At 41.0% G+C, this 22,040-nt stretch overlaps 4 protein-coding genes across 5 annotated transcripts; 2 read left to right on the top strand and 2 right to left on the bottom strand.

Annotated features, from left to right (window-relative positions):
• Positions 1-60: 60 nt before the first annotated feature.
• slc27a1a (solute carrier family 27 member 1a) lies at positions 61-7,947 on the top strand. 2 transcript variants are annotated; one of them, XM_074697430.1, is made up of 13 exons: positions 61-498; positions 805-972; positions 1,072-1,466; positions 2,917-3,084; positions 4,340-4,409; positions 4,493-4,584; positions 4,668-4,777; positions 4,895-5,104; positions 5,185-5,311; positions 5,419-5,556; positions 6,441-6,605; positions 6,712-6,858; positions 6,949-7,947. In XM_074697430.1, exons 2-13 carry the CDS (start codon positions 806-808, stop codon positions 7,104-7,106), a joined length of 1,947 nt encoding a protein of 648 aa, XP_074553531.1. In that variant the 5' UTR covers positions 61-498; position 805; the 3' UTR covers positions 7,107-7,947. The 2 variants fall into 2 exon arrangements, with proteins under 2 accessions (XP_074553531.1, XP_074553530.1); XM_074697429.1 differs by having other exon boundaries at positions 744-972.
• Positions 7,943-10,510, bottom strand: trim35-13 (tripartite motif containing 35-13). Its single transcript, XM_074697460.1, has 6 exons — positions 10,118-10,510; positions 9,274-9,369; positions 8,959-9,189; positions 8,835-8,857; positions 8,641-8,759; positions 7,943-8,557 (listed from the first exon to the last, which is right to left on the bottom strand). Exons 1-6 carry the CDS (start codon positions 10,508-10,510, stop codon positions 8,019-8,021), a joined length of 1,401 nt encoding a protein of 466 aa, XP_074553561.1. The 3' UTR covers positions 7,943-8,018.
• A 3,481-nt stretch (positions 10,511-13,991) lies between these two features.
• Positions 13,992-17,389, bottom strand: vac14 (vac14 homolog (S. cerevisiae)). Its single transcript, XM_074697428.1, has one exon. It carries the CDS (start codon positions 17,198-17,200, stop codon positions 14,828-14,830), a length of 2,373 nt encoding a protein of 790 aa, XP_074553529.1. The 5' UTR covers positions 17,201-17,389; the 3' UTR covers positions 13,992-14,827.
• A 3-nt stretch (positions 17,390-17,392) lies between these two features.
• On the top strand, positions 17,393-22,010 carry LOC141810099 (uncharacterized). The gene is made up of 4 exons (XM_074697438.1): positions 17,393-17,804; positions 17,924-18,036; positions 18,771-18,876; positions 18,978-22,010. The coding sequence occupies exons 1-4, from the start codon at positions 17,531-17,533 to the stop codon at positions 19,766-19,768; spliced, it is 1,284 nt and encodes a 427-aa protein (XP_074553539.1). The 5' UTR covers positions 17,393-17,530; the 3' UTR covers positions 19,769-22,010.
• Positions 22,011-22,040: the final 30 nt, after the last annotated feature.

Below are 22,040 nucleotides of genomic sequence, written 5' to 3'. Positions count from 1 at the left end.
ATTTGACAAGCACTGATTCTAACGAATGAGTGAGCAGCTGAAGGAAGCTCAGCGCAGAGGGGGCGGTGCTTCTTCGGCAATGGGTCTATTCAATATGGAGTACAGAAAATAGCCCGTCCCGCTCGGCACTTCACCGCTGGCGTTGAGTTTCTGGAGACTTTTTCATGTCGGGCTTAAACTGTTAACTTTCTTTTATTTCATACCGAGCCCCTGGAGTCGTTAACTTACGTGTAAGATTATTTTAAATTCGTCTAAGTGACGACGATTGACTAGCTTGCTAAACAACAACCGTGCTGACTAGCGGTTTATTGTAAAACTGTTAGAGCAGCTAAGAACTAGTGGTGTACTTTATTACGGTACTCTTTTTATTTCCTCGACGCTCCCTGCATCTTGAGGAAGATTTGAACAGTCGATAATTCCTGCGAAAGTTTTACAAGTTTTTGGACTAGTGGGGTTAGCGGGTGAAAGGTGACATCGCCTCAGTGTATTAAATCCTAGGTGAGTTTTTGGCTATGTGAACTTTCCGCTTTAAACATTAAGTGATAGCTATATGCTCATTTATGCTGTGTGATTAAGTGTGAGCTGTAGGATGTTTTATCCAACACAATAAAAACAACTTGCATGGAAAAGTTTATTCATGTGAAAGGCGTCTAGAAACTTAGCCTTAACCCTTAAAAGTTTCCTATGTGTACCAGCCCGTTACAGCTGCAGTCATTCATCATCCTGAGAATCAATCCTTTTAGGCTTCTACTGATGCCAGTTCAAACATAAAGGGCCGTCTCTCTCCATTTTCTCCATGACAAGAATGCACAATGCAGCGAGTGTGTCAGCCTCTCTGGGTTCCATGGGACTGCTGCGACTCTTCGGAGTGTCCTGGTCCTGGAGTCTGGCAGCAGGCCTTGGGGTGTATCTGGGCACAAAAAGTTGGAAATACTTCTACATTGCTGCACGCACTGCCAAGAGAGACATGAAGTAAGCTGAAGATGTCAAAATGCAGTTTTGGCCATACTTGTGGGTGCACATGTTATCTCATCTTATTTCTTCTTCTCTTCCTCTGCTGACCTTCACCAGTGGCCTGTATGTGCTGTTGAGGGTGAAACTGGCTCTATGGCGATACATGCGCACTGGAAGTAACATTCCTTCCATATTCGCCCAGACAGTCAAACGCCACCCAAATAAACCAGCTCTCATCTACGAGGCCACAGGAGAGACGTGGACCTTCACACAGCTGGATGAGCTGTCTAATGCAGTTGCCCACTGGGCAAGAGGTCAGGGATGGATCCCAGGGGATGTGGTCGCTCTCTTCATGGAAAGCAGGCCGTTACAGGTGGCATTGTGGCTGGGCTTGTCAAAAGTCGGGGTGGAGGCTGCACTCATCAACTTCAACCTCCGCCATGATTCCCTTCTGCACTGCATTGGAGTGTCTGGGTCAAGGGCCATCGTGTTTGGGGCTGAGCTTGCTGATGGTAAGATTAAGCTGGGAAAGGAAAGCTGCCTTGCTGATAATCACCTGGCTTGGCGGATATTTAGTATTTTGAGGCATAACCACATCAGCTTTTTTTTAATCTGGCAGCTGAAAAGAAATTAAATTTATGACTGTGTTATTTTGGCTCCAATACAGCTACGCCTCTCTGTCTGCAGTCACTACTTTGTTTCTAGCATTGTCCCACCCACAGTACTATCTAACTAATGAGGGCTGAACAATTTATCGTTTTCAGATTGAAATCGCAATTTTAGACAATGCAATTTTGAGATCGCCAAAGCAGCAATTTTTTGCAGCACTCCTGACTGACTCAGGATCTGTTGTGTCAAGTATTATACACATTCTGTTTTACAAATTTGTAGACAATCTATATGTTAAAAGTGCTGGTAAGCAGGTCAACAACACAAAGCCACTGTTTAGGAGTAAAAGTTGATGAAAACAGATTATTTATCATCACTATTGATGATTAAAAAATCGTGAATTGCAATATCTGCCAGAAAAGTTAGATCTTTTCCTAAAATCGTTCAGCCCTACATGTGAATATCCCTAAGCTTGATTTGAAAAAAAATCGTGAATCGAATTGAAATCACAATATCTGCCAGAAAAATCGCAATTCAATCTTTTCTTAAAATCGTTTAGCCCTGTAACTAATAGTCACACGCAGAGCCATCTTTTTGGAAAACTTGACTTACTGCAGGAAACTTTAGGGAGCTATTTTTTTAAGCTTTCATTTAACTTTTAAAGACAGCTTCTTACCCTGGAAGCTGTTGAATAAACATGTGCTTAAAGGCATAAACAAACTTAAGTGTTGGAGTTCATATTATCCCAAATTTTGATGTCAATATTTTCACTTATACTGCAAATGAATATCGGCCCCAGATATCAGTTACTGACTTCCAGTGATCAGCCCTGAAAAATACTGATAATATCAGCCCTGAAAAAACACATCAGTCTACCTCTATTTAAAACTGTGTTAATGGAGGGGTCACACTTAAATTTCCATTTGGAGTGCAACCAACAGCTCTTATCATTGTGTCTTTATGTCATGTGGTCAGAGTCACCTTGTGATCACACTGGCAGTTTAAGTTTCTCAGTGGTCTCTTTTTTTAAGTCGATTAATGATTTTCCTCCTCCATCAGTGGTTTCAGTGAATGAGTGTTTGCCCTGCTCTGTCTTGGATTCCTGTTCTGTCTTCTTTGTCTCTCCCCAGACACTGGGGTGTTTTAATTTGTTGGTTTTAAAAGCATCATAGCGCCTGTAAATAAAGCTCTTTAAAGCTAAGCACCATGTAGGGAGTAGGAGTTCCGTCGATGTTGTTATAAAGCATTATCTTATACCACTCACCATAGAGGTGCATCTTTACTGTGTTCTTATTCTTGTCTTCTTTACTCCTCTGTTTCCATGTCCTCTTTGTTTCTCTCCTCTAATCTCAGCCATGTTGGAGGTCAGTTCTTCCTTCAGCCAGTCCATGGTACGGTTCTGTGCGGGAGACCTTAGTGCGGAACTTCTGGTTCGTCTGAATGCCGGACCTCTGGACCCCGTTTTGGCCTCTGCACCCAGACATCCCCCATCACCTTGTGTTCCCCCAAAAGGCATGAACGGTATGTACTTAATGGTCAAACTCTTTATCTTTATAGACATGAACCCTGTCGTCTTCTAAAACTCTTTCATCACAACATTCTTGGCAACCAGTTTTGATCACTTATTCAAATTTTTTTTGCATTAGTCAACTTTTTCTTTTTTTCACAGTATCCACTTTATTTATTTAATCCAATCCACTTTATTTGTATAGCACATTTAAACAACAAAATTGTCCCCTAAGTGCTTTACATAGAATCATAAAAACAATAAACAAACATTTCCACATAACAATGAGCAATAGATGATCAAATAAGTGCATTAATCTAAAATGATTCTATGAATAAAACAATAAAATCAAACAGATAACATAGTAAAAAATTAAAAGACATACTTAAAGGAAGTAAAATAAATAAAAGACACAGAGGACCACAAAACTCATGCAATGTTAAAAGCCAGGGAATAAAAATGGGTCTTAAGATGACACTTAAATCACTCCACTGTGGGAGCTGTTCGGACCTGGAGGGAGACGGCGTTTCAAGGTCTGGGTCCGACCACAGAGAAAGCCCTGTCCCCCCTGGTTTTAAGTCTCACCCTAGGCACCATGAGCTGGAGCTGTCCTTGATATACTGTGGGGCCAGTCCATTCAAAGCTTTAAAAAAAATAAAAAATAAAATCTTAAAATCAATACGACAATTTACGGGGAGGCAGTACAAAGATGCAAGGATTGGGGCAATGTGTTCTTGCTTTTTGGCCGCTGTTAAAAGTCGTGCTTCGGCGTTCTGGACTAACTGCAGGCGAGAGAGGGTTTTGTCGCTGAGTAGTCTATTCATTAAAAAAAGAAAAGCAAAAGTGCATGATGTGGGGATTGTTTGTTTGTGCAGAACTTTGAAAGTTATGAAACATTTTTAATGTGGTAGAGATCTTGACCTTTTCTCCAAACATCTGTCTGAAACGGGGTTTCATGTGATTTTAATGTGCGCACTCTTAAAACAAATCCATCGCCATGAACTAATCAGTTTTAACTGATGAACTGATTAAAAATATATCATGTAAGCGAATGATTTAAGATTTGAGCTTATAGATATAACCAAGCTGAAGAAGTGGAGGGCTGTACTGAAAAAAAAAGGCTTGAGTGAACACAATGACAGTACTTACAGTTCTGTCATTCTCTGTGTTCAGTGATCTCACCCTTGCAGTGGCTCAAACACTGTGAAAGCATCTGTATCGATCTGAAACTGCCAGTGTGTAATTACAGTTTTCTGTTCTCTCCTGCAGACCGTCTATTTTATATTTACACCTCTGGCACCACAGGGCTGCCCAAGGCTGCCATTGTGGTTCACAGTCGGTAAGCTCCTCACAGTGGAGAGTTAGACTAACTGCAGAGTTCATGCTAGATGTCTGAGAATCTCTCCTTTGTTTCTATGACAGCTACTACAGAATCGCTGCTTTTGGGTTTTTTGCCTTTGGCATGCGCAAGGATGATATCATCTATGACTGTCTGCCTCTCTACCACTCAGCAGGTATGTGATTGCAGCCTTCAGCTACTGATTAATACAGATATCAGTGAGGAATTGTGTGACTGAAACGTTTCTGCTTCTGCCAGGTAACATCATGGGAGTGGGTCAGTGTCTGATCCACGGCCTCACTGTGGTAGTGAAGAAGAAATTCTCTGCCAGCCGCTTCTGGGAAGATTGCATTAAGCACAACTGCACCGTAAGAGCTTGCGCCTGGAAAATGTTTTAAAGTGCCGTATTTCATAAAATCAATAACTATGAAAGATTCATTTTGAAAATATTCTGCTGGAGCAACGAGACTGCTTTCCCATCACAGGTGGTGCAGTACATCGGGGAAATCTGCCGCTACCTCTTGTCTCAGCCAATACGGGCGTCAGAAAAAGGCCACAAAGTTCGACTTGCTGTGGGGAACGGGTTGCGGCCCAGCGTGTGGGAGGCCTTCACAGAGCGGTTTGGGGTGAAGCAGATTGGAGAGTTCTATGGAGCGACTGAGTGCAACTGTAGCATTGCCAACATGGATGGAAAGGTTAGCAGTCACAGAGATTCTCGCGTCTTCGCTGATAAAATGTAATTTGGAGTACAGCTAAGCTGAACCTGCCTTTCCAGGTAGGAGCCTGTGGTTTCAACAGTCGCATTCTCCCCAATGTGTACCCCATCCGTCTGGTGAGGGTGGATGAAGACAGCATGGAGCTTGTCCGCGACAGCCGGGGCCTCTGTATATCTTGCCGTCCTGGTAAGTAACATTTGTGCTGAAATAATGACTTTGCTTCACTGTCACAGGTGAATGATTGCGTTTGTTTTTTCCTGGATGCACTCTTTTGAACTGTGTGTGTCTTGCAGGGGAGCCAGGGCTTCTGGTGGGTCGGATCAACCAGCAAGACCCCTTGAGGCGTTTTGATGGCTACGCTAACCAGGATGCTACCAGGAAGAAGATTGCTCACAACGTCTTTAAGAAAAATGATTCTGCTTATATTTCAGGTAAAGCGTCATTCATTCAGAATTGTGGGTTTTATTCAAGGGGTAACATCCGGTTGGTAAAAATGAAGCCTATATGGAAGTGCTAAGGAAGCCACAAAAAGAGACTTTTACGGCATTTAAAAGCATATTTACAGCCTGGTTTATTAAACAGCTTGGGCAAATACTATCGGCAAATACTGTAAGGTGAGTGAATGTTTTTCTAGCTAGAAGTTATTAGGATCATTTGATTGTCCAATCAGAGACACAGCTCAGGTCACATGACTGACGGGAGCCTTGTAGCTGTTCGCAAGGAAACTCACAGCCAGCGTCATAGCAAGTATGGTTGCGTCTACTGATTGGCTTCATTTCATGGATTCAGGAACAGACGGGTGATGTCACAGAGCTTGTCAATCAACTTCAGGCTTTTAATCTACTGTAGGTGAGAGCAATGCTCCCTTTGGTTAAGAAATTAGCATGGATATGAGAAGAAGGTGTGAGATGACACAGATAAAAAGAGACATTGCAAGTCAGAGAATTTGGGGCAGCTCACACTTGAACTGAGAATGTGATCCGGTAGTTCAGAAAGAAAGTGTTGTGAAACAAGCTTGATCTAAAGAGTACGTTGTCTCTGTGTTTTTGATCAGCAACAGGAAGACATGAAAGAAGGTCTACTCTTCTAAACCTGGTTTCTGTGTTTACGTATTCAAAGGAAACTTGTGGGTCTTGAAATATCATTCATGATGCTAAACATGAAAATGGCTGGCAGCCAATGAGTTCATACTGAAAAATACTGAAAACTCTTTGTTTATTTTCTCTGTGCACAGTAGTGGGTAACATGTTTTGACTGGATGCAGAGTTTTTCACACTACACTGACAAGTATTTCTCTGCCATATGTCGACCCCAGGTGACGTGTTGGTGATGGATGATCTGGGCTACATGTACTTCCGTGACCGCGGCGGAGACACATTCCGCTGGAGGGGAGAAAATGTCTCAACCACCGAGGTGGAGGGAATACTCAGCAGTCTTCTGGATCAGACGGATGTGGCTGTGTATGGGGTTGCAGTGCCAGGTGATTAAATTTGTGTTCTTACCTAGCTTAACTTTTCTTTTCAGTGCATATTGCTCCTGACTGTACTTGCTAATCGATGACCTTTCACTCCTGTCTGACATCTTAGGTGTGGAAGGAAAGGCAGGCATGGCTGCCGTTGCAGACACTACAGGGACTTTTGACTTCAATGATTTCATGCAAAAAGTCCAGCGAGCTCTTCCTCCATATGCTCGCCCGGTGTTTCTGCGGATTTCACCACAAGTGGACACCACAGGTAAACCACTAATTGCATGAAACTATCAGCACTGATTATGCATCTGTGCTGTTATAACAACCAATATTTTATTTTTTCCGCACTACATAGGTACATTCAAAATCCAGAAAACCAGGCTGCAGAGAGAGGGATACGACCCACGTCTCACCACGGACCAGATCTACTTTCTGAACAGTCGAGCTGCTTGTTATCAGGTTGTAGATGAAGAGCTATACAGTGCTTTAGCAGAGGGAAGGATGTCTCTATGACGTGGAGGCTGTAGTGTTGTAGTCTTAGGTGAAAGAGGATAACACATTCATAAGCTGAAGTCGGGATCAGTCAGTCGGGGTGCACCAGCTGCCTCTGTCTAAAGTGTTCAGGGAACAGAGTCGAGACGACTACTTGGGTGGGCAGGTCATTGTTAAAGATGAAGTTTTAACACTGTAAGAGTAACACACCAGGACATAATGTGAAGACATTTGTTCTCTTTTAATAACCTTTTTTTGTAACTGAACACCTCAATAAGCCTTCGAGCATCACCGCACATTGAGTGGGTTTCTCTCACAATCCATTTTCAGTTCCATATATGTTACAACAAGTGGGTTTGGACAGGAAGGGACTGTATCGTTTGTAACTGTTACAGGGTATGACCCTTGGATGAAATATGCTGCCAGAACAGTTCGTTTTAGCAATATCAGAGCGTGCATCATGAAGTGTCTGATTTTTTGCAAGAAGATCAGATTTCAATTTGCAGTAAAAGAGGCGACTACGTCTAATACTAATCATAGTCATTTTAACAAAAGAGAAAACTAATTGTGATATCAGAATCTCTGATGAGCAGTGTTCTAGGTTTCAGATGCCTAGCTGTTACTGTATGTGCCTTACATGAAGCTAAAAAATCTTTCTGGTTTGCGAAGAAACTAGAAAAAACTGAAGTAGGGATTTTGTGTCATGCAAAGCTGAGTCACACATGGTGACTGTCCTTTCATGTACTAAAGTTAAATCTGTCAGAGTTACAAAATGTAGATGTTAAATTATGCAAAGTTATTTACAATCTCTGATCTCCCAGACCACATTTTTTGCTGTAACTCAAATAAATATTTTAAAACATCTCTGTATTTGATTGGAAAGTTATTAATAAGAATCATAATTATTCCTTGACAGTATGCCTCCATCGTGCATCAGTTGTCCGTGGATACGAATATCCTCGTGGGGAGGATTTTCAGTGGATATTCTTTGCAGGCAGTGCAGAAGTAAGGAAATGCTTTCGGTGTGACGACATCTGTGAAGGCGTAGAGAGGTTTTCTAACATCAGGGTCGTAGAAGGTCACCTTGCCTCTGTCCATGTCCAAAACTATTCTGATGGCAGCAGGCTTTTTGGTCATGTTTAGCGGCTCCCATGGTGCAGTGCAGGCCTTGTGCTCTCCATTACGAAACCTTATAGTCCAGAATCCCTCTGCTGGAGTCAGCACATGTTTTCCCTTTCTGTTGATTGACTCACTGGCTACTCCCACCACCCAGTAAGTGTTATCCCCAACCTCTACATCCCAGCAGTGGCGTCCAGACGAATAACCCTCTGCAGCCAGCAGCTCAGCGCTAATGTCAAAGCGCTCTGGGTTGTCAGGCAGCTTGAATAACTGGATACTGTTCTGCACCACCGTGAGATCCTCAGAGATGATGAAGCAGCTTGCTGCCGTGTTTGGATCCAGAATCACAGGATCTTAAGGGGAAAAAATAGGGATTACTGGAACAGGAACTAAGAAGGACCATAAAACAAAACAAGTTTTGTTTAAAGGCACTTACGATATTTTATCATGGCCTTCATCTTTTCCCACACTTTATGTTTCAGGGAGCCCAAGTGTCTGGCCACATCAATCAGAGCATCAGAAATCATTTGTGGATCAAGGGAAATGCGCCAGGTCCTGTCAACAAATGCAGTTCTTCAGAGTTTGTGCTTGAAAGCTTGAATTTATCCTAGATGTGGACTCAACACTTACCTCCTTATTGTTTCCTTGTAGTTCTGGAAAAAAAAAAAAAAGAGATGTTATGTTAAAAATGACATTCAATGAAAGGTCGTTTCAGTTTGGTATTTTGGTTGTCTTAGGCTACACTCTTATGAACCTTCAGAAATGGGATGTCTTTAGAGTTCATTTCTTGTTCCACTACTCTGATGATGTTGGAGATGGATGTCATTTCATTGTTCATCTCTTCAATCCTCTGGTTAATCATCAGATTCCTCTCCTCCTCCTCTGCTTTCAAAGCAGAAAGTCTGGCAGCCTCCTGCTCTTTCAGGAAATGGTGCATCGCTTCAAATTCCTCTTTGATCTGTGTTTCTGTATGTTCAGCCTGATTCTGGAAAAGGAGATGAACAGTCCGTAAAGAACAGTGTTTCTGCTCTTTGGTCAAAGTCACATGTACTGATGGGATTCACCCTACCTTGACATGTTCAGCAATTTGCTCACAGTCCATTTTCGCCTTTTTGTACAGCTGCAGCTTCTCTTTAAAAGGCAGCAGCGCACTCTTCAGTTCCTCCTATAAAGCCAGTAACAGGGTATCAACACTTGAAAACAGGGTATCAACACTTGAAAACAAGGTCAGTCTGGCAGGTGGCCAAGCTCTCAGTACAATGTCAGGCTTTCAGCTGCCACACACTCATACATAGCAGTATTCCCAACAGCACTGGAATAAAGGGATAAATCTATGGAGCTACCCAGGCCCAGGGTGACATATGCTGCACTGAGTTAATGCAACTCAGGACTAAAACAGGGAGACGATGTGACACCCAGCGGATTTTTGTCATGTTTCTACACGAGGTTGAGGACGCTGAGAGCTGAATGATCATCACAGAGAGTTTGTGGGTGTCAAGTTTCAGTCCTCTAAGGACCCCAATGGCAACAGCTAACCAAAAATATAAATCTATTAATAGAATGTTAATGAACTCTGCCAAACACCTTCATACATATCAGAATATCAGGTTGGAGGGGCAAAAACTGACACAGAAAAAAAGGTTATAACAGGTAAAAACAAGAAAAATAAAAGGTGAAATTGACAAAAGCCATAAAATAAAATAATGCAGAATTAAAAGAAATGCTCTTTAAAACCCTAGTATGATTCCTTAGTGTATAAAATTTGGTAGATGAAATTATGAAAAAATTAACCAGTTGTGTGATTTATCTTGAATTATGTTTTTTCCATTCATCTTGATCAGATAAAGTAGTTTTCCTGTAGACATGAATAACAGACGCTGCTGTAATCAACCCCGTAACTGTAACTGGCCTACCTTACAGTCTAGGGCACCTTCTCCAACAGGATAGAGCTTGTGCCCTCTGTGTGCGGGCGATTTCCCACACACATCACAGATCGGCTCCAAATCCTCCACACAGAACAAAGTGAGCTTCTCCCCGTGCTCCTTACAAGCCTCTGGGTCATTCTTACTCCTGTCCTTCTTGAAGGATTCACAGGACTTCTCCAGCACGGTGTTCACCACTATTTGATCCATGGAGGAACGGCGCCAGCACAGAGGACAGCAGTGTGAATCCCCACTGCCTTGTGCCTCCCAGCTGTCATTCAGACAGGATTTACAGAATCTATGCCGGCAGGTGAGCACCACAGGCTGACTAAGAATATGTCCACAAATTGGACAGGAAAGGTCATCCTCACGTCTGGTAGCCATTATTCTTCAGAGGGCTTTGATGACAAGGCAGGATCCACAGCCCCTCCTATCTTTCTGGAAGGCTACCTCATCTTGACCTCAGAAATAAGTGTTAATACCTAAGCTCCCAAAGGCATATCCTGTGTAATGCCGTCTTGCGTCGAGTATGCACATTGCCAGTTCTCAAATAAACACCACACCTCAGATTAAAAACAAATTGAGTTAACATGAGGAGTCTGTTTCTGTGCAGATCAGAGCAACCTGCCTGAATAAACTTTTTATTACTAAAGCAAGCATGATGATCACACAGCTGCTCTTGAGGTGGTCTTTTCATTGCATTTACGCTGTTACCACATCATGATCACCTCCTAGACCGTTATTTGAGCAGTGTGTTGAAACAAACTGTCGTAGTGTAATGAAAGAGCTTATGGAAGAACAATGTCCAACATAAGTCTCAGGCTGGGAGTATAAATAGACAGAAGTGACAGATTTAGACTGAAGTTATGTGCATGGAGAGATTTACTCCTTATGACCACTGGAAAATCTGTTTTCTAATGTTCAAGTCCAGGTTTTGAGAGCATTGTAAATTGGAGTACATACAGTGTATGAATAAAATAAAACATAAACCATTCACCAGCTGTTGATATGACAATTAAAGGTGTTTCCAAAAAAAGGTTCACTAAAATAATGTGAACATAAACAGTTAATAGGTTTATATTTAAAGGAGTGTAGAGTTAGCTGACCCTGTTTGTCCTGTAATGTAGTATTTTGTTAGGGCTGGGTTCCAAGAATCAATGCTGCACCAAAAATAGGGCAAGACTGTGTCATAGATATGGGAAGAGAATATGTTTCTGCCATTGGAAAAACCCCTCACAGAGGAGTGCTGCTTCTATGCATGTGTAGGTGTAATACTCCACATTTGTCTTTGAATATAACACATATTGTCTGGATTTGTGGGTTTTAAACTAAGCTGAAAGAACAGTTTTATCTGTATGCTGTATTTTCAATATCATTTAAAGAAAAATCTTTGGATAGCAAAATTAGACATCACTATTTGATGTTATCGATATAATCAATTTGGTCTGTTTTTGTGCAGTGCAAATGTGTTGAAAACATTATAAATGTTATATTTTAAATACGTCTGATTTCATCTTTTAAAAAAGGAGGTCACATTACAGAAGTTACGGTTTAACAATAGACTGAGTGTCATTTGATCACAAATACGTTCTGCTTAAGCAGTGAAAGCTCATGTAAACAGGCTAGGGATCCTTGACCAAATAAAAAAAGGCCTCCCCTGTTGAGATGCCAAAGTGAAAATTTGATTTGTGGGCATGCCAGTGAGGGGGCAGCAGTTCAGAGTCATTGAAAGTAACAGTCAACAGACGCTGACACACACACACTGCAGCCACGCCAGATATTATGCGACTGTGCATGTGGTCACTACACTGGAAACACACGCTCTTCTTACAGGATTTCTTAAATGATTTGAAATATTTATAAAGCTGATTCAGATTTAAATTAAAGAGAAATGTTGCACTACAGCTAAAGGAGTCACTTTATGGAAAAATCTGAACAGAGATACCAAAAAGCCACCTCAAATTGTATCTGAATATAAATTATCAAAACCAGTACATTAAACAATTACAGGAGAACAAGTTGATCTAAATCAAGCCAGTTGTTCTGTGGCAAAATGTAAAATTAACATGAGGTTTTACATGTATTTTTGTGGATTTTATTTGTTTGTTGTCTTTTTGTATGAAAGTAATAATAAAATGCTAAAGGCATTCTCGCAGGCAGTTTATTTCTAATTTTGTATCATGTGTTTATTTAATATTTTTTGAGATAAGGGGCAGATATAATGAGATATATTTTACTTTCTGCTCCTTTTCATTCTTGTTTTGAGATTTTTTTTTTATTATTGTTAGTATTTGTATTGAATAAGTAATATTTTTTTAGGACAGAATGGAATAAAGACCCACCAAACTAAACTAAACTTACCATGAATTTATTTATTTAATTAAACATTTTAGTTGTTTCAAACCTCAAAGTTTTTTGTTTGTTTGTTTTTTGTTTTTCATTTGCGGAACACTATTGAATATAGAATACTTTTCAAATGCTAGGTTTAATTTGATAGGTGTAGTATTGATTTGTTGCTTTGTGGTCAAACTTATTCTACACAACTACTTTGCATGCTGGTACCTCATAGTAAGAATAACAGACATGAAGATAACAAGAGTCATTTGACTTCTGTGCAGGTTCATTGAAGAGTGGTGAGATTTCTACAACATTCAAGCCACTTCAGGTTAATTAGGTTAGATAATATTAATGTGATGTCATTCTGTTTGGCTCAAACAGTTGTTCATATTTCAAACTGAGAACTTTTCATATTTTTTAATAATAGAGTAGTTTTTCCAAAACATGTCCAGCAGGTTAGAATACATTGTTACCCATCTTACCTTGTTGTTTTTGAACGCACTCTTTAAGTGATACGCTCCATGATTGTTATGCAGGCCTAATCTCGGACATAGAGTGCACACAGGCTCCAGATCAGTTGCACAGATGAGGAACAGCCTCTGTCCGTGTGCTCCACAAGATCTCTGTGGAAGTCCCAGGCTCTGTTTAAAGCAGAGGGGGCATTCTTTGGTGCCATGTTTTCTCCAGAACTGCTCCAAACAAGAATTACAAAAGCTGAGATCACACCAGACACAGCAGAGCACCACTGGAGCCAGGAAGGTTTCCCTGCACACTGAGCAGTAAGCCTCATCCACACCCAGACATGAGATGTCAGCCTCCATCTCTGAAACGCAAAGCAACACTCAGGGGTCTCAACTAGAGAGCAAGCCATATATAATACCTCAGTGTGCATGTACAGTATGTACCATGCATGAATAACTGCATGTGAATACTTAGTCCTCCTGCAGCAGTCGAGAGAGATCCGGCTCCTCCAGTTTCTCCAGAAATAAACGCGCACATTAGGGCAGGTTTTCTGCTTCAGGGTAATTAAACCACACACATAAAAATGTCATTTTTAAAGTTACATGAGGCTGAAAATAAGTGCAAATGCTAAGAGGCTAAGAAGTCTTGTTATATGTTCATAGGTTTTAAAGTAAATTGAAATGCTGTGAATTTTCTTATTTGGGAAAAGTTTTCAGGTATTTCTCTTTGATAGCAAAACCTAATTATTTGTAAATCAACACTTTCAATAAAGTTCTTTTTAAACACTTCAAGTGTTCATGGTCTGTTTTAAGGTTAAAGCATTTAAAAGTGCCTATATTAAAAATTAAATTTCTGTTGTTTTTTTTGTTGTTGTTTTTTTACTTACGTGAGTTTATCATTTTAAAGATTGATTTTATACTGTACACTGATAGCTTGATTTATAATGAGTCTAACTGTCATTCCAATTTTAAAATGATGAAATTATTCCACAAGGCTGCAGACTATTCAGGATGCAAACAGAGGAGAAAAAATCATTACTTGAAGCACTTACATGTCTGCCTCGTTTTCATTCTTTATATTCTTTTTCTGACAACATGGCATGATGTTAAGTACACAATCTTAATGATCACATGGTCCACTTTATTGATTTCCACACAGTAATGACAAAGACCTTTAAAAAACAGACATACAGACAATGTGTAAGAGAAAAACAAGTTAGTTGAAAGAATATATATAAAAAAGAAAGAATTTAAAGCTGGAAATGTAGAAGTTGAAGTTATTGATTAGCTGCACTATCAAATAAATGGCTTGAGGTGGAATGACATAGTCCTACCCTGAATGTATGCCAGAGTTCAGCCATCCTAAGTTTAAAATCTCTGTTGACCTGGGTCAATACTCTACTCGTGAAATTTCTTTACTGGCTGACAAGAGATTAAGGCAATTCAGAATGCATGCTCTTCTCATATTACTCAACATGATGCTCCATGAAAATAAAGTGGTTCACATGGACATTAAATGACACAAGTGTGTTATTAACAGTAACATGCGAGTTGGATTCACTTGAAACACTGTGAACATTTCATTTATCTGGAAACAATCGCAGCCACTGAGGCTGTTATATCACTACATTACATGGTGTGTGACATTTTTAACTTGATCTTCACAGAAATCTTTACAGCAACTAGTATATTAAATCATTCTGGATTGTGTTTAAATCATTTTGTGTTTAAAATGTCAAAAAATATAAAAACAGGATTTCTTTTATCAATGTGTACCCAGTGCTTCTCTAAGAGGTTTGAATCACAATTAATACTTTTTGGCATCTTCATCATCATTCTACTTATTCTACATTTTTGTTCTCATTTGTTACATTTTTTTGTTCTTGCTTCCTGCTAAGTGACTTCACATCAGCTTCCTGTCTGGGTGTTCAGCAGCACGTCCAGAGCGTTGGTGCCTCACCTCCAGGTGTTTGCTCTGAACGAGGTCGAAATGCTGGAGCAGCTCGCTGTAATCTATCTGGATCTGAGAGGCACGCTTGGAGACCACTTGATGTTTAGAGTCCATGTACTTGGACTCATCCACAGTCCTCATAAGCTCTGGGTTTGGGACACACCGCAAGCGATGGGAGAGCAGCTGGAAGGCCTGACTCTGAGGCAGCAGCATAAGCAGGCCGTACAGTGCTTTTATCAGGTAAGGGTTGTTCTCCACATCCAGTAGCTGCAGGCGCAGGTAGGTGAAGATGGGGCTTTCGATGAGCTGTACAAGCTTGTCAACCTCTATCAGGAAATCTACGGTCACCTCTAGATCACCAAACTTCTGGATGAGGTCATAGGCGTGTTTGTAGTTCTGGGTGAGGAAACAGAGCGACACAGTGGCCACAGGGTTGTGGCACCAGGAACGATACAGGCAGCAAAACAAAGCACAGCTCTCTTGGGTGCGGAGGTCTTTCAACTGGTTACGTAACTGGAAGAGCTCAGCTGAGGTGAGCAGGATGGTGTTGAGTGTCTGAACCATTGTTGAGGCAAACTTGAGGTCCTCTTCTTTCAGCAAGATGTCAGCCATGGAGTGGAAGATGTTCTCGGCGTGAAGCAAAAGGCAGAGCTGCCTTATGATGAATGCTCCTCGATTTTCCAGAAGCTTCCTCTCCAGACTGAAGCGTTTCAGCAGGTTAATCATGAACTTGTAAAAGTAAGAGTTCATACTGGGAGTGGAAGGCGATGAGTCTGCTGGTTTGGAGCCTGTGCTGGGCTGCTGTCCTGGCTTGGCGCTCTCTGGGACCTTCAGCTCCAGTTTGTTGTCAGTGCTGTCGCAGGAGCCAACTTGGTCAGTTTGGCCAGCAGGAGATGATGCTATCTCAGCTAACACCTCCAGGTCTTTGAGTATCACTTCATCGGACTCATCGGACAGTGTTTTCAGCAGCATGGGAAACAGGCTGTCTGTGTGGCGGAACATTTTGCGTGGAGTCTTGATGTAGAGATGGTAGAGCCATTTGAGCACAGCTATGCGAGTCATCATGCCTGTGGAGGAGTCGTGTAAGTGCCGGTCTAGCACCTGAACAATACCATCCAGGTCCAGAGTCACCTGAGGTCTGTCAGCACTTGCTGGAGTGAAGAAGCTGATGTTACTGAATCCAACTGATTCCTGTGACGCATTCAGCATGTCATTGCTGTCAGTCTCTGTCTTCTGTTGTCCATCCTCCTTAGACGGTGACTCAGTACTTCCACTTTTCTCCTCATCCTCATCCTCATCATCCTCGGGAGTCACCAGTTTCATGAGACTGTGATTACAGGCACTGGCCGCCTCTTTAGTATTCTTCTTTCTATCATCATAGGAAAGGCAAGGCAGCACAGCAGTGAGGATGCCAGAGGAGTAAGGGAGCACTGCTCTGCCTGCAAGCTGAATAAACTCTCTCATCCAGGTCATGGCGGTCAACTGGATCAGATCATTTGTGAGTTTGGTTTCATCTGCTACCTGGCAATGGATGACGAGGATGTTGGCCATTTCTGCAAACTTCACACTGGAGGGTGTTTTCTTAATCTCCTTCAGAAATTCTCCCAGCACCACCTCACACGTCTTACGGATCTCCTTGCTGTTGTCTCCCAGTATCTGGAAGAGTCCATCCAGGATCTCAGGTAGGTAGTCTAGCAAGTTGATGTCTGGCACTGACTCAAGAACATGGATCCAGGAAATAATGAACTGGCGAGCATATTGATTATTGGAGTAGATTCTCTCTCTGAGCAGAGGGACAAACGCCACCAAGTCAAACTTGTTACTTTCAGTCACTATGTCCTTCAGCAGTCTGTCCAGAAGTTCAGACCCGCTTTTCACATTGGGGTCTGGATCGGCAGCAAGCTTACTGAGACCATCAAAGAGCAAGTTAAAGTGAGGCAGCACGGCTCCCCTGGCCACTTTGACAATATTATAGAGGGCCTCACAGGCATAGTAGCGCAAACGGCTGTCAGAGTCATTAAAACATGTGAGAACGGGCTCAATGAGCTCCTTCAGATACAGACCTGAGTCTTTACCAAGGGCAATGGAGCAAGCTGCCAATCCAATGAGACCTCCTTTTCGGCTGTGAGGATGCTGAGAAAGTGCAAACTCCGAGGCCAAAATCTGGATAACATGTCTTATCTGAGTAGAATTGTTCTGAGCCACAAACTCCCGCACCAGCTTCTCAATTTCCAGTGCTGCTACTTTCCTCTTCTCGTACAGTTTGTCATTCAGAGCCCTGACAATGTTGGGCGTCAGCGGGGAAAAGTCCTTCTCCGTGTTCATATTCGCGGCCTGAGCTGTCGTGGGTCGTTCCTTATAATTTTTTGGTTAATACGCGAAAAATCAGCCGTCATGGATTATATTTTACCAGAGAAAACACATCACAATCCAGGAAGTCTTCTGATACAAAGCAGCTGACCAGTTATATCCGCCGGAAACACGTCACGGTTGCTACAGCTATTTGAGTCCCTCTTATCAAAAATCGTTAGCAACATTTAGGCACATTGGCTTTGTATGTGGTCAATGTCCAGTTTAATTTTGGACTCGCATCGTGTATTGAAGGCTCACATTTTCTTGAGATAGTGCAGAAGCTTGTGGAAGCCGGTTCAAGCGATGGCCAACCGCTTTTCTCTGAACTCACAGCTCTCCTTCATAATGGAGACGATGGCTCGATCTGCCCTGAGTCAAGTCTGCAAGGTGGTGGAAAAGGATGCTTCAGGTCTCCGGTCCGAGTTGGCTCGGCTGCAAGCTGCAAACACAGCCCTCACAGAGAAAGTATCCAGCCTGGAGTGCGAGATTACTGTTGTGAGAAACGACGCTCGTCAGATGTGTAAAAGTTCTCGCAGTGTGGGTGTACAGACAAGCTGCACAGACAGTGAGCAGAATGGTATGAAAGTTTCAAAATTGCATTTACTAAAGGGTCAGAAAAATAATTAATCATTACTAATGGATGAACAAATGCATATCTGTTTTGTTTTTATTATTTGTATCCTTTGACTTTGTTAGAGTCTCCTACTATTGAGGCGATTTTTGGGAAAGATTGGTGCATAAACCTGTGGAAGGACAGAGACCCAGACTGCTCTGAGAGTAGTACTGAGGATGCACAAGCGGTCGATAAGGTAAAATGAAAAGCTGTGGCTTTATTAAAATGTAACAATGCCTAAAGTAACTAAACATTTATAATACAGACTGTGGTTTTGAGAAGGAGAAGTAAGTACTTAAGCATATTAGATTAATCTATGTTAATTCATACTGCATCTTATAATGTGTCCTGAGACACATTTGTGAAAATGTCTTGTGACATTTTAGTAAGTCAAGACATATCTAGAAGACGTGTCCAGCCATGGGTCTTAAGATATTTGTGTCTCAAGATGTCTTAAGGTATCACTATCCACTATTTATTTATTTATCATTTTATCATTTTTTTCAGTTAAACTTCCATTACTAATGTCAAAAAAGAATGAAAAACCAAAAGACATACTCAGCATTTATTTATACAACAATGAGCTGAGTAAAAGCCTTTAAATAATAAAAATATGAAGAAGAAGAAGAAAAATAGCATGTACAGAATGATTATGTTAACAAATTGATTATATCATTCATACCCTATCATATGAAGCATCCATCTCAAAACCACATTGTACACATAAAAGACCAATTCTCCATCCATCCTTCCACTTCATTCAGATCCAACAAAACATCTGTATTTTGGACTGGTATCAGGATAATGACTTTATTCTAAAATTTCTGATAAGTGATCCAATTAATTCATGCTCAAGTCAAAACTAAAACTGATGTTTTTCCATTGAACTACTTTTTTTTTTTTTTAACCCCTGGACTTCTCATTTTCCAGTCTGGGGCTGTGCATTCTGACCAAATAGCTGTGACAGTAATAAAGGAGGAGGATTTTGTGGAGGGCATTCTGGACAGCTACCAACAGGAAACACCTAGAGAAGAAGGTAAGAGTAAAGCACTACTTGGTCATAGGGAACCTACACATTTAAGATCTATCAGCTTTCATTAGTTTTGAGTGTGTGACTTCTTTTTTGTGATGCCACAGATCATGGAGAAAGTATGACTGACGAACCACTGTCAGTTGGCCCCTCAGGAGAAAGCAGCTCCTGCAGCCTGTCACTTGATCAAGATGGGGAGAAATCTATTTCTGAAGAACCATCCATTCAGCTGATATCGGCTGAAAACCCAGAGGAGGCCTTTGCCACTCATGTCATTCCAATTGGCGAAGATGACGATGATGATGTTCTGTTCATTCCTGATAGTCAGACAGAGCCAATGATAAATACGAGTGAGTTGAACAATAACGAGCAACAAATATCTGAGCATGACACTTCTTTTAGTAAAGGCCAACAATTTGGTATAAATATGTATAATTACCAAACTGCTGCACACTCAAACAGATACATATTCAAATGTGAAATATGTGATAGGACCTTTTTCCACAAAGGCACTCTTACACATCACATGAAGACACACAAGGAAAACTTTTGTAGCATTTGTAAGCAGCATTTCCCTCACTGGCACAAGTTCAAAAGGCACACATGTGTGCCTCCGTACTCTTCCAAGAGTCAGTCATGCAACCTGTGTGGGAAGGCCTTTGCAAACCCATCAGCCCTGAGGATTCACCAAGTTGTTCACACAGGAGAGAAACCCTACAGCTGCAGCTTCTGTGGGAAAGGGTTCACCCAGAAAGGCAATCTGAATGCTCACCTACGTATTCATACTGGAGAGAGACCTTTCTGCTGTTTGAAATGTGGAAAGACCTTCACGCAGAAGATCAATCTCAAACATCACATGATGGCTCACATTAAAAGTGATGCCATTCAAAAAAACTGAATCCACTTTAACCTGTCAATGACTGAGATGCATGATCAGTAGCAGTTTTCCCTGCATCCTCTTGGGTTTTTTCTGACGTACAGTACTAGTCAAAGTTTGGACACACCCTTTCATACAATGTCCTTTCTTTGTTTTTATTATATCCTTCATTGAAGATAAATACCAAAGGCATTAGAACTATCAAAGGACATGCCAGATTATGTAGTAAACAAAAAAAGTGGTACAAAAACAGAATGTTTTTTTATATTTTTGATGCTTCAGTAACTTTTGCTTTGATGACAGCTTTGCATATGTCTGTTATTCTCTCTACAAGCTCCACGAAGTAGACCCAAGCAGCAACCTCTGGTCTAAGAATATGAGACAACGTGGAAGTGCTAAAATCTGCTGTTTCTCGAGTGTCCGCTTGAGGCTGGCTCTGGAAGTACTGGAAGTCACGTACACACCAAGCCCAAAAATAGCTGTTTTTCCATCAGTAATTCATCTATTAACAGCCTGGTTCGAAAAATGTCTCCCATTTAAATTGCTAGTTTCACTCATAGACTGTATATAGAGTGGCCATTTACCATTGTACGGTTTTGAAGCCAAAATACCCCCGCCACAGGCGCAGCCATTGGTAGCTGATGTGCAGCCAGAGTCAGCGTGATAAAGACTGTGAGGGATTCTGGGAGAATCTGAGTGGAGCAGGGTGACAAAAACTTTTTTTTTTTCTTTCGAGAGTTTAATCACTTCTTGACTCTACCTCTCGTTTTTAACCTCCTATAACTAATGAAAACGGAACTTTTCAGAAAAAAAGAGAACTTGAATACAAGGCAGCCAAATGATATCTTCAAATCACCGCAACAATCGGACGTGATAAACATTTCTGTGAGGTGTATGAAGTTTTTAAAGTTTGACCACAGCCCATCTGGAATTACTGGCGAGCCAGATTTTTTGACTTATAATGCAGCCAGCCACTGGGAGGAGCAGTTTTTGTAGGAACCTCACTTCAAGCTGAGCAAGATGATGTCCATTTTTTTACACGGGGTGAATTTTTTCCTTACTCAGCAGTTCATAAGATATTTACATTGTAAGTTATACCAATCAGAGGCACAGCTCAGCTCACGTGACTGACAGGTGCCCTATAGCTGTTAATGTGGAGACTTGAGGCCACATCACTTCTAGTATGGCTACTTCAGCCAATTTTCTTTAAAAAACCATGTCCAGAAAGAGATGGGTGACTTCAGGGAGACTATGCCCATGTCTGATACAGTCTATGGGTAGACCACATAATCCCACATGTTTTCTCATAGTTTTTATATCAACAGCATTTATCTGCAATGTAGAAAATAACAATAAAGAAAAACATTGAATAGGAAGGTGTGTCCAAATGTTTGATTAATACTGTTAGTGTATGAACTGTTATGGTTATGTTCTATTAACCAGTTAATATAATTACATTTTTATACTTGTAGTTTGTAACATAGTGTCAGCTGTGTGGCATGTATGTCCTGTGTTTGTCAGTTGTGTGTTAAAGCAATAAGGACTTTTCGTTGCAGGTAAATGTGTGAAAACAATGAAACAAGAATGGTCACTTGTGTTTGTACAACTTTATTTGAAAGCACTCATTTTATATGAATCATTTTAGACTAATCTTAACTGAAGTTACTCCAAACCCAATAAAATACTCTTCTTAGTTGAGACTCAATAAACTGAATTTCTGAAATATACAAGTTTAATGGTGCTTTGTAAAGGAGAAGGGTTTTGAAGAAACAGGGTAACAACAGCACCATTTTTTTCTTCAGAAAGGATCATTCACTTATTAAATTGGGCCAAAGTGGTGGATTAGGGAGAAATATTTTATTACAAGTTGAAAAATGTTGCTCACATGTGATTGATAAGGTTTCTGAACAACTTAGTAAAGAATTAAAAGAGGTAATCACTGGAACATAAAGGGTTAACATGTTGAAAAACATGAAATTGTTCTGTACTCAAACAAAAATGTGTATTTGAATACTAGCCATACAAAACAGTTAAGAGCAGGTACAATATCTGAACTCCCACGAATACTGTGGGACCCACATATGTTTACAACTGCCTCACAGTTTGTCTTAGACATATGCCCACTTACTTCCTGTACTGAGGTATTACTGTGGGAAATACAAAAGCAGCGTGTGAAATTTTGGCAATGAAGCGAGAGCAAGTTGTGTTACTTCTATACAATTAAGCAGAGGTAGTTCTGGAGGTTTGTGCTACATGTCTAATAACGATGGAGCTATTTCCCAAAGTGAATCTT

The sequence above is a fragment of the Halichoeres trimaculatus genome, unplaced genomic scaffold (genome assembly GCF_033239565.1).
Source record: "Halichoeres trimaculatus isolate MK-OKI-2021-1 unplaced genomic scaffold, fHalTri1.1 fHalTri1_scaffold_20, whole genome shotgun sequence".
In the NCBI taxonomy this organism is placed as follows: domain Eukaryota; kingdom Metazoa; phylum Chordata; class Actinopteri; order Labriformes; family Labridae; genus Halichoeres; species Halichoeres trimaculatus.
The sequence above is the reverse complement of the archived record's forward strand: the minus strand, read 5'-3'. Positions and strand labels throughout refer to the sequence as shown.